Source organism: Bos indicus x Bos taurus, chromosome 20 (genome assembly GCF_003369695.1).
Source record: "Bos indicus x Bos taurus breed Angus x Brahman F1 hybrid chromosome 20, Bos_hybrid_MaternalHap_v2.0, whole genome shotgun sequence".
NCBI classification, from domain to species: Eukaryota; Metazoa; Chordata; class Mammalia; order Artiodactyla; family Bovidae; genus Bos; species Bos indicus x Bos taurus.
The window spans coordinates 15,014,436-15,030,249 of NC_040095.1; the positions used below are offsets into that span (position 1 = coordinate 15,014,436).

Below are 15,814 nucleotides of genomic sequence, written 5' to 3' on the forward strand. Positions count from 1 at the left end.
AATAAGTCTCAGATTCAACTTTTCAGACCTGGCAGGTTCTCACCCTAGGGCGGTTGCATGGTCTCCTAGTAACTGAATGTCCTATGTGATTCGCAGTCAGAGGAACTCTTGAGTGTTGAGAAAGAGAAGCCAACCAGGAATATGTCATTCGGTACTGATGAATACTTATCTATGTAGCCTCTGAATATAAAATTTAACCTGATTTAATATCCTTTCCTATTGAACTGTTTAGAGTTAAAATCTAGCTTAAGAAGCCCCATTCTCCAACTAAATATGTAGCCTTTTCTAAAACGAGCTTGAACGTCTGGAAGTTCATGGTTCGCGTATTGCTGAAGCCTGGCTTGGAGAATTTGGGGCATTACTAACATGTGAGATGAGTGCAATTGTGCAGTAGGTTCTTTGGGATTGCCTTTCTTTGAGATTGGAATGAAAACTGACCTTTTCCAGTCCTGTGGCCACTGATGAGTTTTTCAAATTTGCTGGCATATTGAGTGCAACACTTTCACAGCATCATCTTTTAGGATTTGAAATAGTTCAACTGGGATCCTATCCCCTCCACTAGCTTTGTTCGTAGTGATGCTTCCTAAAGCCCACTTTAACTTCATATTCCAGGATGTCTGGCTCTAGGTGAGTGATCACACCATCATAATTATGTGGGTCATGAAGGTCTTTTTTGTACAGTTCTTCTGTGTATTCTTGACACCTCTTCTTAATATCTTCTGCTTCTGTTAGGTCCATACCATTTCTGTCCTTTACTGAGCCCATCTTTGCATGCAATGTTCCCTTGGTATATCTAATTTCCGAGAGATGGAGCTAGAGCGCCTGAGACCTCCTTGCAGCGGCGGGACTTCCTCTGACTTAGTGGCAGACATCTTGTTTCGTTTTAACAACACTGAGCTTCTACATGTGCGAGGATCGGTGGTAAGACACTATAGTGATTGGAAGCGACTTGCTGATCAAACCTGGGGCCCGGCAGTGAAAGCACTGAGTCCTAATCACTGAACCGCCAGGGAATTCCCCAAACCTGTAAAAGAAGTGTTACTCCAGGCTGAAGGAAAATGATCCGAGATGGAAAGCTGGATTTGTACAAAGGAATGAAGGTTCCGGAGCAGTGAGTGGTGGCTGTGCAGCACTGCAGTGGCGAGGGGCGGCTGCCTGGAGCTGGAGCTGCTGAGAGGAGATATCCCACGTCCAGGGTCGGAGAAACCTCAGTAAGACGGTGGGTGCTGAGAGAGGGCATCAGAGGGCAGCAGACTGAAACCACAATCACAGAAAACTAACCAATCTAATCACATGGACCACAGCCTTGTCTAACTCAAAGAAACTATGAGCCATGTCATGTAGGGTCATGGTGGAGAGTTCTGACAGAATGTGGTCCACTGGAGAAGGGAATGGCAAACCACTTCAGTATTCTAACACCCCAAAAAGATGTCCTTTTCATTAGAGGGGACTGGAATGCAAAAGTAGGAAGTCAAGAAACACCTGGAATAACAGGCAAATTTGGCCTTGGAGTACAGAATGAAGCAGGGCAAAGGCTAATAGAGTTTTGCCAAGAGAACGCACTGGTCATAGCAAACACCCACTTCCAACAACACAAGAGAAGACTCTATACATGGACATCACCAGATGGTCAACACCAAAATCAGATTGATTATATTCTTTGCAGCCAAAGATGGAGAAGCTCTATACAGTCAGCAAAAACAAGACCAGTAACTGACTGTGGCTCAGATCATGAACTCCTTATTGCTAAATTCAGACTGAAATTGAAGAAAGTGGAGAAAACCACTAGACCATTCAGGTATGACCTAAATCAAATCCCTTAAAATTATACAGTGGAAGTGAGAAATAGATTTAAGGGACTAGATCTGAGAGACAGAGTACCTGATGAACTGTGGATGGAGGTTCATGACATTGTACAGGAGACAGGGATCAAGACCACCCCCAAGAAAAAGAAATGCAAAAAAGCAAAATGGCTCTCTGAGGCAGCCTTACAAATAGCTGTGAAAAGAAGAGAAGCAAAAAGCAAAGGAAATATATACCCATCTGAATGCAGAGTTCCAAAGAATAGCAAGGAGAGATAAGAAAGCCTTTCTCAGTGATCAGGGCTATAGTCCATGGGGTCGTAAAGAGTTTGACACAACTGAGCGACTAAGCACACAAGCATAGACACGGTATGATAAAGACAAAGTGCTAAGTACTTTTTAGTGTTGAGATGTATACTATTATTATTTTGCATTTAAAGATACTAGTGGATCCTCAAAAGGTTATCATAGCATACATCCTCAGCTTCAAAGAATTCATGATTGTCTGTCTTCTGTATGAAAAGAAACAGGACTTCATCCTCCCTGCCCCAACATCATATTTAATGCTATATATCTTGATTTACTTATTTATTTTAAAAAACTGTCAAATTAACACATTCCCATGGTTTAAGAAATCCAATGATGTAAAAGAGCATTAAAAAAAAAACACCAAAAACAAAACAACAGTGAAGATCTGTTCCACTCCTTCTATCTCCAGCTCCACTCACAACTCTGAGGGACTGTTTTAAATATTCCCGTTTGCTGTTTTTTTTTTCTTTCCTGGTGTTAACATCCATAAGTGCAAGGCAGTGTTTTTCAAGATTTGGTTTACAAGGCACTAACTGCGGAAAATTCTGAAAGAGATGGGAATACCAGACCTGCCTCTTGAGAAACCTGTATGCAGGTCAGGAAGGAACAGTTAGAATTGGACATGGAACAACAGACTGGTTCCAAATAGGAAAAGGAGTACATCAAGGCTGTATATTGTCACCCTGCTATTTAACTTCTATTCAGAGTACATCATGAGAAACGCTGGGCTGGAAGAAGCACAAGCTGGAATCAGGATTGGCGGGAGAAATATCAGTAACCTCAGATATGCAGATGATACCACCCTTAAGGCAGAAAGTGAAGAGGAACTAAAAAGCCTCTTGATGAAAATGAAAGAGGAGAGTGAAAAAGTTGGCTTAAAGCTCAACATTCAGAAAACTAAGATCATGGCATCTGGTCCCATCACTTCATGGGAAATAGATGGGGAAACAGTGGAAACAGTGTCAGACTTTCTTTTTTTGGGCTCCAAAATCACTGCAGATGGTGACTGCACCCATGAAATTCAAAGATGCTTACTCCTTGGAAGGAAAGTTATGACCAACCTAGACAGCATATTGAAAAGCAGAGATATTACTTTGCCAAAAAATGTCCATCTAGTCAAGGCTATGGTTTTTCCAGTGGTCATGTATGGCCATGAGAGTTGGACTGTGAAGAAAGCTGAGCGCTGAAGAATTGATGCTTTTGAACTGTGGTGTTGGAGAAGGCTCTTTAGAGTCCCTTGGACTGCAAGGAGATCCAACCAGTCCATACTAAAGGAGACCAGTCCTGGGTGTTCATTGGAAGAACTGATGCTGAAGCTGAAACTCCAATACTTTGGCCACCTCATGCGAAGACTTGACTCATTAGAAAAGAAAAGACCCTGATGCTGGGAGGGATTGCGGGCAGGGGGAGAAGGGGACGACAGAGGATGAGATGGCTGGATGGCATCACCGACTCCATGGACATTGCCGGGAGCAGGAGCTCCGCCCATGGCAAAGGTCATGAGGAAGGAGGCTTGGCATACGCAAAGGCGGGATGGAGCCTCAGGAGTCCCCCTGGAAATTCTCGAGCATTTACGCCCCAAACCAGAGTCTGCCTACTTTCTGCTTTGTGCTCTCACCTACACCTCTGACTTTACAGGGGGCTGTCCCCCACTACCTCTCTCTGAAAAAAAGAGTTAACTTACAGCTCCAGTTAATAAAGTTCCTGGGTGTGATAGTGTTTCAACCTACAAACTCCTTTGGAAGTCCTCTAGCCTGCCTGAATAGGTTTTTCCGGCCACATGTGATTGTTCAGAGCCTCCCAACTGCGAGAGACATAAGATGTTCTAAACTGTCTAAATACAGATTCCTTTGAGCAGTCAAAAGATTGATTAGAAATTGTATTGGTGAAGGGTTTTTCACTTGTTGGGCCAATGTTTGCTGCTAAGTCTCCATATCCCTTACCTACTGTGTCCCTGGCAGTGTACTGATTAATATAATTGGTGGAAGTAGTAGCTTTAATGTTTGTAACCTTGGACCCTTGAGTTAATTCTTTTTCTTGTTATAGCCCACCACACCTTTGCCCTATAGGAATGCAACTTTATCTAATGCTTTTGGAGGGTGGCGCCTGACTAATCACCTTTAAAGAAAAATAAGTTTTCTGAAGAAAGGGTCTTAAATGTTAACAGGCCTCTGGGCCAGAAGATGATGCAAATCACCTAAACTTTTGCATATGATAAGTTTGCAGGAAGAAAGCCTGGCTCGCTGCATGACTCTACCCCTTTCCTCATTATCCTCTATGCATAACTTAAGGTATAAAAACTACTTTGGAAAATAAAGTGCGGGCCTTGTTCACCGAAACTTGGTCTCCCCATGTTGTTCTTTCTCTCACCTTCTGGCTGAATTATTCAGCCTCTTTTCTCCACTGAATTTCCTCACTGAGCTATCCTTATTTAACCACTCTTTATATCCTTAATTAACGTTTAATTAAGCAATTGTTTCCTGATCCTCGCCGACGCCGTCCCCGCTTCTAATTCCCTGGATCCACCAGGGCTGGACCCTGGCAGGACATGAGTCTGAGTGAACTCCAGGAGTTGGTGATGGACAGGGAGGCCTGGCATGCTGTGATTCATGGGGTCGCAAAGAGTCAGACACAACTGAGCGGCTGGACTGAACTGAACCGTGAGCCATATGTTAAAGGATTTAGGGTGAAAGTGAATAAAAACTTTCATAGTTATTATTTTAATGTATATAATAAACAAGAACATCAAATATACACATTCACAAATACATTGTTAAAGATAAGGCTGAAATAAGTATATTTTAAAACTATGTTGATATGAAGAAAACCCTTAAGTAAAAAAATAATTCAGGTGGTATGTGGATATAGTGAAAATTGAAAAGGTGGTAGGAAAATGACAGAAACCTGAGAAACAATGCTCTAATCATTATGCTTAATTTTCTATTTCTTTTTTATAATAAAATATTTATTTCCATATATTAAAGCTCAAGAGTGACTACACTAAAAGGCATTATGAAATAGATATGCCTACTAGTAAAGAATGAATTTGTACACATATACAATGGAATATTATTACTCAGCCATAAAAAAGAATGAAATAATGCCATTTGTAGCAACATGGATGCAACTAGAGATTATCATACTAAGTGAAGTCAGAAAGAGAAAGACAGATACCATATAATACCACCTACATGTGCAATCTAAACTATGGTACAAATAAACCTATCTGCAAACAGAAACAGACTCACAAACACCAAGAACAGACTTGAAGTTGCCAAAGAGGAGAGCAAATGGGAGGGGAGGACTGGGAGTTTAGGATTAGCAGATATAAACTATTATATTTTATAGGATGGATAAACAACAAGGTCGTACTGTACAGCACAGGGAACTATATTCCATATCCTGTGGTAAACCATAATGGAAAAGAATATAAAAATAAAGACCGTCTATATGTATATAATGAGTCACTTTGCTGTACAGCAGAGATCGGCACAACGCTGTAAATCTTTTTATATTTCAATAAAGAAAAGAATGAGTTTTGATTTCAGAGGCAATGACTATATTGTACAGGATGAATGTAAAAATGAAAAAGTTGAGGCATGGTAAATGCAAGAATAAAATCACTATTAGCATATGAATTAACAGTCCAGACTGTTTGGTACAGAATAAGAGAAAGTATGAAATACCCTTAATGGGAACAGAGACAACAGACCAAGACCAATTACAGGCTATTACGGCAGATAAAAAGAGGAAGTGCGATCTTTTGGATGAGCTATATGTCCTGAACAAAGCCCAGCAGGACATCTAAAATTCAGACTGAATCCAGGACAATTTTTCACTGTGTGGGACTGGCCCAAACACTGCAGGGTACCTGTTATCCCTGCCCTGTTGACTAGATACCAGTAGCATCCTCCTATTACTGTGGCAGCCAGAATATTCCTGGTGAAAAAATCATAAACCTGCTTCATACTTAAAATTCTAGATTAGTTTAAATTTCATTTATTTACTTAGGGACTTCTTCCCTGGTGGCTCAGAGGGTAAAGCATCTGCCTGCATGGCAGGAGACCTGGGTTTGATCCCTGGGTCGGGAAGATTCCCCTGGAGAAGGAAATGGCACCCCACTCTAGTACTCTTGTCTGGAAAACCCCATGGATGGAGAAGCCTGGTAGGCTACAGTCCATGGGGTCGCAACGAGTCGGACACGACTGAGTGACCTCACTTTCACTTTCTTCCTTTCATACATGAGGTGAAGACTCAGCCATTTATTTTCCCGTTTCCAGCGGAGTTCACCAGCACCACTGCTTATCAGCACCTAGCTCCACCATGTGAAGGCAGCGGAGTAGTGGCATGGGGTCAGTGGTCTAAAAGGAGACAGAGGTTGAATGCAGGAAAATAATGGAAGGAGGGTAGAAGTTCTCCTTGTTGAGGTTCGGGTGCATCTGAATGGGGTGAGAGCAGCAAGTGACTTCACAGTTGAGAGTTCAGTTGCACTGACCCTGTGGCTCTCTCTGTAATACTTGAGACATCTACATCTTCCATATGACCATGGGCTGGGATTCCTGAAGTCTATAGTAGGGCTTATACAGGGGTCCCCCAGAGTCAGTCTGCAGTAAGGGCAATGCCATGCTTGGTTTGAAGGCTTCAGTCATACAATCGATTCAAGAAAATATGATGTCTTCCCTGAAAACAAAATCATGATCTCATTGGCTAAGGGATTCTTCCCTACTCTCTTGGATGACCCTCACTCCATTTAACATTTATAAGCCATAGCCTTTCCCCTTCCTTGGCCTCCTGATGAAGGTGGCTGGCAGATTCTGTCATGCAGCATGTTTGACATCCCTGAACAGATCTGCTATTGGGGTGCTGATGTGGGAGCTCCTTGTCTGGAAGAATGAGGGTGTCAGTCAAGAAATGGAAAGGTTGCCCTTAGCCAAAGGTCTTCTTCCTTGGCCCAGCCCATCCTGGAGTCTTTTCCATCTTCATAGACAAAAGAACTCTTAGTTAAACTCTTAGTTAATTTGGGACACAAGAATTTTTTCCCCATCTCACAAGCAGGCTTAGAATCTTCTATGTGCAAAGCTGATTCTGCTATTTTCCAAACTGACTTTACCATTTTATACTCCTATCAGTAATATATGAGTTTCAATTTTTCCATATCCTTGTCAACACTTATTACTATCTATCTTCTTAACTACAGCCCTCCTAGTGAGTGTGAAGTGGTATCTCATTGTTTGATTACTGAGCTGGTATGGCAGGTTTGCAAGCATTCATGCAGTTGATTGGGTATACAAAACATTTTTATAAACTCATTCTTCTTTGCAGATGGGTTCTTGGATTTTCTTTAGGGGAAGAAAAATGTGCTATGTGTTTTCTTCATCTTTACTATGAATAAAGTACATAGTTTGATCTTAGTTGGCCTATGGTTGAGGTGAGAATGTGGATACAGAAATTTCCTTCTCGAAGGTTTAGCACACACTGGTGCACTCAATAAATATCAGCTCTGCTTTCAGTTCAGTTCAGTCACTCAGTCATGTCCGACTCCTTGCAACCCCATGGACTGCAGCACTCCAGGCCTCCCTGTCCACCACCATCTCCTGGAGTTCACCTAAACTCATGTCCATTGAGTTGGTGATGCCATCCAACCATCTCATCCTCTGTCGTCCCTTTCTCCTCCTGCTCTCAATCTTTCCCAGCAACAGGGTCTTTTCAAATGAGTCAGCTCTTCGCATCAGGTGGCCAAAGTTGTGGAGTTTCAGCTTCAACATCAGTCCTTCCAATGAACACCCAGGACTGATCTCCTTTAGGATGGACTGGTTGGATCTCCTTGCAGTCCAAGGGACTCTCAAGAGTCTTCTCCAACACCACCGTTCAAAAGCATCAATTCTCTGGTGCTCAGCTTTCTTTACAGTCCAACAGCTCTGCTTACTTCGATCATTTTTCCCTTTCTCCTTAGCAGGTTTCCATGTTCCACATTCATTAGTTTTCCCTGTTTCTATTTGTATCAAAATACTGTATTATATCCCATCTTTGCACAGTAATTATGTAAACAAATCCTTGTTCCAATTTTACTGTCTTCAAGAATAAAGACCTTAAAACCACAAGAAGGTTTAGAAGATCTGGAGTTTGAGGGGAAGACATAGTAGTCATCCTCAGACATCTATAGATTTATTCTTTGAGACTCCAGAGGGAAAAACAAAGGGCGAAGGATGAGAAGAAACAGAAGTTAGACTTGAGGAATAAATAATCAATAGGGCTGCTCCAAATTTTAATGGAATGTCCTTGACACTGGAGATATCCAAGTAACGACTGAAAAACTAGTTAGGATGCTTTAGAAAAGATCTCAGCATTAAATAGAGGAGTAGAGATGAGGAACTGGTTTCATCTCTGATTCTACGATTTTAACAAAGTTCTAACGAATTGGCAAGCACTCTTCTATGAACTGGAGAGTAACGAATTATGCTATATATGATTTTCAATAACTTTCTCATAATAATTCATAAAGTACCTTTAGAACTGGAACAAAGAGGTAGTCAAAATAATTAGGCAATCATGTTAATGCAAGAAAACAATTACCTGTCTGAAAAAAGACTCTGGAAATAATTGTCCGACACAACGGGCAGGGAGTGCTGGCAGGATTGTCTTTGGCAAGCGTCCGTAAGCAGGGCTCACAGAAGATGTGGTGGCAAGGGTAACACATGTAGGGGTTGAAATAAACATCCAGACACACTGCACAGATGTAGCTCTCCTTTTCTTCTGCATATTCATTGTCATCATCTGTACTCATCTCATTATCCAAAGTCTGCAAAATATAAGCAAAAACAATTTCTCTTAGTTCAGTATGAGATTGGTTTCCTTGAGAAATTGATTTCATACTTTGTTAAAGTGAATGAAAATATTTATGAGAAGCAGGTTTATCTGTTTTTGTGCATAATCAGTGACAGAAATGCTACCTTGCAAAGTGAGAAGAAACTAGAAACGTACATGAAAAACCCAGAAGTCTTAATTATTCATTTTACCATTTTTATATAATGTTAAATGTTAAAGTATAGTACCAAAAAACATTAAGTAAACCTTTATCTCTATTTAACCAGAACTAGTTAATTAAGTGTTAGGTCCCAGGATGACAGATTCCCCATCTATCCCACTCCCACCACAGCAAACAAGCTACTATCACAAGATTACCAGCCTTATATGGGCATTTGCACATGAATAGATCTGAGGGCTTCTGTTAGGTCCATACCATTTCTTATTGTGCCCTTCTTGTGTCTCCTCTTCTTATTGTGCCCATCATTGTATGAAATGTTCCCTTGGTATCTCTAATTTTCTTGAAGAGATCTCTAGTCTTTCCCATTCTATTGTTTTCTTCTATTTCTTTGCATTGATCACTGAGGAAGGCTTTCTTATCTCTCCTTGCTATTCTTTGAAACTCTGCATTCAAATGGGTGTATCTTTCCTTTTCTCCTTTGTCTGAAGCTGAAACTCCAACACTTTGGACACTTGATGCGAAGAACTGACTCATCTGAAAAGACCCTGATGCTGGGAAAGATTGAAGGAAGGAGGAAAGGGGGACGACAGCGGATGAGATGGTTGGATGGCATCACTGACTCAATGAACATGAGTTTGAGTAAGCTCCGGGAGCTGGTGATGGACAAGGAAGCCTGGCGTGCTGCAGTCCATGGGGTCGCAAAGAGCCGGACAGACTGAATGACTGAACTGAACTGAGACCTGAGGGCAAGAGGAAGTCAAACTTCAGCTTCACACTACGCAGGCAGCATTCTTTATTCCACATTTTGCACCTTCCTGGACCTGAGAGACAATAAAAGGCCAAAGCCCAAGGTATGTCAGGAAAGAGATATTGCAAAGAAACTTGTAGTAATTCTGGGATCAGCCTTGCAGCTGGAAAATACTAGCCTGCTCCTCTCTCCCAAATGGAATAGTTAAGAAAGAGGCTATTAACAGGTAGCTAGGAAAGAGGCACTCAGGTTAGCAGCACAGAGTCTGGTGGCACAATTCCTGTTACTTAACATCACAATGTCCTCATCTGTGAAGGTGCTATGTGAGAATTAAATGAGGTAATCCACATAAAGCATTGAGCACAGCACAGCCTGGCATACGACAAATATTCAATAAATATTATCCACAGCCATCCTTCCCTCCTACCTTTCTCACAGGCCCAATAGTTTTGGTTAGAGCCTTGGGAAATAGGCAAATGGTGTAGATGCTTTTCTCCTCACTTTGATGAAAGTGAAAAATGGAGATCAACGATTAATATTTGAGTAGCCTTTGGGCTTTCTAAATATTTTTAGGTTACATGAAATGTAAAAGTTACAGAAAAGAGGCAAACAGAGCCTTGAAGATACAGAAAAGCCTTTCAACTGGATAAACTGTTACTTGATTTATCCAGATGGCCTTACTTCCTGTCAGCCTCTTTCTGCCCCCTGTAGGTAATTTCTCTCTTTAGGAAGGACATATTCAAGTTGTTAGCTCATTTTTTTAATTGGCTTTCTGATTTTTCTTATATACTTGTAAGCATTTTTATTTAATCTGGTTACTTGTTGTTATTGGTTAAATGTGTTGCAAATTTTTTTCCTTTCTTCTGGTTTGCCTTTTCACACTTCTCTTGGTGTCTTTTGATGAAATGAAGTTCTTAATTTTAAAGAATATTTTTCCTTTATGGTTAGTAATTTTTGTGTCTTATATAAGAACACTTACCTTTTCCCAAGGTCATTAACAGAGTATTATTTTGCATTTAATAATATTTAATCATCTACCTGAAGTTGATTTTCAGTATGGTGTATATTAGGGGTAAATTTCATTATAATTTCTATGTACTTATTAATTGGTGTAACCCATTTATTTCGAAGACCTTACTCTCCCTCCACTGTTCTAAAGTGCCGCATTGTTATTAAGAGGCCAAGTATGTTGACTTCTATTTTGTTCCATTATGTTATTGTCTATTCCTAGACGCTTACTCCTTGGAAGGAAAGTTATGACCAACCTAGATAGCATATTCAAAAGCAGAGACATTACTTTGCCAACAAAGGTCCGTCTAGTCAAGGCTATGATTTTTCCAGTGGTCACGTATGGATGTGAGAGTTGGACTGTGAAGAAAGCTGAGCGCCAAGGAATTGATGCTTTTGAATTGTGGTGATGGAGAAGACTCTTGAGAGTCCCTTGGACTGCAAGGAGATTCAATCAGTCCATTCTAAAGGAGATCGGTCCTGGGTGTTCTCTGGAAGGAATGATGCTAAAGCTGAAACTCCAGTACATGAGGTGGTATTGGCCACCTCATGTGAAGAGTTGACTCATTGGAAAAGACTCTGATGCTGGGAGGGATTGGGGGCAGGAGGAAAAGGGGACGACAGAGGATGAGATGGCTGGATGGCATCACAGACTCGATGGATGTGAGTCTGAGTGAACTCCGGGAGTTGGTGATGGACAGGGAGGCCTGGCGTGCTGTGATTCATGGGGTCGCAGAGAGTCGGACATGACTGAATGACTTTCACTTATTGTGGCCTTATAATAAGCCTCAATATCTGGTAAAGGAAATCCTTTCATCTTAAAGTCCTTTCTGCCAAACCTAGGATGCTTTCCTAACTTACCTTCATTACTCTTTCAGCAGCATTTCATAAGTAGACCAGGACCTCTTTTTTGCCACCTACTTGATGCTGCCTTCTTACATTTGGATGTAATTTGGATTACAATGCTCTATAGAACTCTGCAGGATCCAGTTCCAGCCTTCATTTTTATCCTCCATATTGAGCCACGTTCCAATTCACTGATCTTCTGGCTCAACAAACACATTGAACACTTTCTCACCATAAGGCCTTAAGACATGATGCTTTGTTTCTCTTAAAAAGTGCTTACTCCATTTGGATGATTACAAAATAAGATAAAATTCTCCTATCTCTCCATATACACCTATATGCATTTCATCGAGATGCAGAGATCAGTTTTCTACACTCTGAATTTGGGCTCTGCCATGTGACTTGCTTTGGTCAATGGAATGTAAGCAAATGTGATGCAAATAAAGGCTTAAAAAAAGCTTGTACACTGGAATAGTCCTCTCCTGCTGATCTTGGGAACTCACAAGTCCCAAGATGTGAACAAGCCGAGGCTAGCCTGCTGAATAGTAAGTGACATATGGTCCAGCTGCTTCCATTGTGTCTGCTGACAACAAGCCAACCATCGGACATGTGTGGGTACAGCCAATAATTGTCACCTAATTGCAAATGTACTGGTGAGCCCAGATGATATCATGTGGATTAGAGACAAACCATTATAGCTGAACGCCAGCCCCAACTGCCAACTCAGAAAATTGTGAGTGAATATAGGTTGTTGTTTTAAACAACTAAATTTGTTTTGTTACATAACAAAAATTAGTTGACACATTCTTGTCTATACATGGCTCAATTTACCTAATTTAAAAAATTTTAAATATCAACTTCTCCAAAGGATTTCACTGTTATTCTATCTAAAGTTGTTCTCTGTCACTACCACTTAGCTGCTTCCTCATAATTTTTATTTGCCTATTTTTCATTAAAATTTACTTTTTAAATGAAAAAGTAATTTTAAATTAAAAATAAATTTCTATTAAAATTTATTTTAAAATTTAAAATCTTCCCAACCTAGTGATCAAACTGAGGTCTCTTGCATTGTGGACAGATTCTTTACCATCTGAGCCACCAGGGAAGCCTGAGAATACTGGAATGGGTAATCTATCCCTTCTCTAAGGGAGTTTTCCAAGTCAGGAATCAAACCAGGGTCTCCTGCGCTGCAGGAAGATTCTTTACCAGCTGAGAAATATAAATCCCTCATTAAGAATCCAAACGGACAGCACACATAGAAGATGGATGATACTTAGCTGAGAGCAGTTCATGTAAAGAGACAGAGATTTTAACTGACTGGAAGCTCAACATATGATGCAGCTACTTAAAAAGTGGGTTGATGTTCCGACCACTTTATATGATCACACCATAACTGCAGCTACTTTGAGGGCCCCAGACAAACTATAGTTATCCACAGAAATACCCTGAAGGCCAGGGCAGCATGATTTCTGAAACTTTCTCATACAATGTGCTTTTAAAAGACTGAGGATATTCACTCAGAAAAATATTAACAGGAGACCAGATATTCAAGTATTTGTGAAAGAGAGATCATAATTTTTCTCTGTGTAGTTCCTATGATTAGATCCAAAAAGGAATGAAAGGTATGAGAACGCCAACTAAAACAGAAAATAAAAGAAATATCTATTCATCAACCAAAGTGATATAACACCAGCATAAAGTGTTTAATCTTAAATAGTATGTTTGCCACAGAGCTAAACATTTACCTGATGTTTCCTACCAAATTGTTTGGGACTTAGAAATACGGTGATCAAAGTTGTACGTATTAACTAACCTCTTCAGCACTAAACCCTTACAAAGTAGATACTATTGTTATCATCATTTTCCATATCAAAGGAAAGTGAAATATAGACAGCTCACTTATTGAAACTATGAGTGGAATTTCAACCCAGCCAATATGGATTTGAAGCAACACTCTATCACCACATTCTTCAGTGAGTTACTATACTTTGAATAGTCCCAGCAAATAATAAAAGTTAACTGATGATGATAATATATGTAAAGAGGAAATGAAATTTAGATAGGATTTATAGGGAAGTTAGAAATATCAAGACATCATCATCATAATCAACAAATGAATATAATAGGTGTTCAACTGTGCAACTGCTTTTGGCCCCATAGAAATTATCCTACAAAGTCAACCAAATATATTCAGTCTCTCATGTTCCTCTCCAGGGGCTTCAAGTCAAAGATAATGAGATAATAAATAGATAAATAATACAAACAACCTTTAAAAAGTATTCAAAAAATTAGGTCAAAATTTTTTGTTAATAATAAAGACAAAGCAGCAGTGACATTTAGTTTATTTACAATTATTGTGATTACTGTTATATTTGGTTTTATTTCTTGCCTTTTTTTTTTTTTTTAAAAAGTAACTGCACAATTGCACTCATCTCACATGCTAGTAAAGTAATGCTCAAAATTCTCCAAGCCAGGCTTCAGCAATATGTGAACCGTGAACTTCCTGATGTTCAAGCTGGTTTTACAAAAGGCAGAGGAACCAGAGATCAAATTGCCAACATCCACTGGATCATGGAAAAAGCAAGAGAGTTCCAGAAAAAAACATCTATTTCTGCTTTCTTGACTATGCCAAAGCCTTTGACTGTGTGGATCACAATAAACTGTGGAAAATTCTAAAAGAGATGGGAATACCAGACCACCTGACCTGCCTCTTGAGAAACCTGTATGCAGGTCAGGAAGCAACAGTTAGAACTGGACATGGAACAACAGACTGGTTCCAAATAGGAAAAGGAGTACGTTAAGGCTGTATATTGTCACCCTGCTTATTTAACTTATATGCAGAGTACATCATGAGAAGCACTGGGCTGGAAGAAGCACAAGCTGGAATCAAGATTGCTGGGAGAAATATCAATAACCTCAGATATGCAGATGACATCACCCTTATGGTAGAAAGTGAAGAGGAACTAAAAAAGCCTCTTGATGAAAGTGAAAGAGGAGAGTGAAAAAGTTGGCTTAAAGCTCAACATTCAGAAAATGAAGATCATGGCATCCAGTCCCATCACTTCATGGGAAATAGATGGGGAAACAGTGGAAACAGTGTCAGACTTTATTTTTCTGGGCTCCAAAATCACTGCAGATGGTGATTGCAGCCATGAAATTAAAAGACGCTTACTCCTTGGAAGGAAAGTTATGACCAACCTAGATAGCATATTCAAAAGCAGAGACATTTCTTTGCCGACAAAGGTCCAGCTAGTCAAGGCTATGGTTTTTCTTGTGGTCATGTATGGATGTGAGAGTCGGACTGTGAAGAAGGCTGAGCGCCGAAGAATTGATGCTTTTGAACTGTGGTGTTGGAGAAGACTCTTGAGAGTCCCTTGGACTGCAGGGAGATCCAACCAGTCCATTCTGAAGGAGATCAGCCCTGGGATTTCTTTGGAAGGAATGATGCTGAAGCTGCAACTCCAGTACTTTGGCCACCTTACGCGAAGAGTTGACTCACTGGAAAAGACTCTGATGCTGGGAGGGATTGGGGGCAGGAGGAGAAGGGGACGACAGAGGATGAGATGGCTGGATAGCATCACTGACTCGATGGATGTGAGTCGGGGTGAACTCCGGGAGTTGGTGATGGACAGGGAGGCCTGGTGTGCTGCGATTCATGGGGTCGCAAAGAGTCAGACATGACTGAACGAATGAACTGCAGTAGCTCATAGAGCTGTTAAAAGCATTAAGAGAATTAATATATACAAAGCATTCAGAACAGTACCTGGAATATAAAAAGTGCTATCCAAGTATTTGCTGCTATTAAATCCTGTCTCCTTTTTTCTAATAATTAATCTTAATTTTTAACACAAACAGTTGAAGTTTAACGTTAATAATCTCCCTTTTCCGAATGAGACCTATGAATTGAATGCATTTTAGTCCCCACTCAAAAACACAAATATAGCTCATATGTTATTGAGATTATCTGAATTTTATGTTTAAAATGTTAATTGCTTAAACATATTATGCCTCTACTTTGTCAGTACATTCTTTAAATCAATTAATCTATATTTAACTATGCTTTACTGTCTGCTTATTTTTATTCTTCACTTTATTAAACACTGCATTCTTGTATCC

At 40.2% G+C, this 15,814-nt stretch overlaps 1 protein-coding gene across 2 annotated transcripts in view; it reads right to left on the bottom strand.

Annotated features, from left to right (window-relative positions):
• RNF180 (ring finger protein 180) overlaps positions 1 to 15,814 on the bottom strand; it is a 279,332-nt gene that overhangs the window by 65,319 nt on the left and 198,199 nt on the right. For both annotated transcript variants that reach the window (XM_027520330.1, XM_027520329.1), the window contains one exon: positions 8,685 to 8,910. In XM_027520330.1, the coding sequence (XP_027376131.1) occupies positions 8,685 to 8,910 (226 nt within the window). The remainder of the gene's footprint in view (positions 1 to 8,684; positions 8,911 to 15,814) is intronic.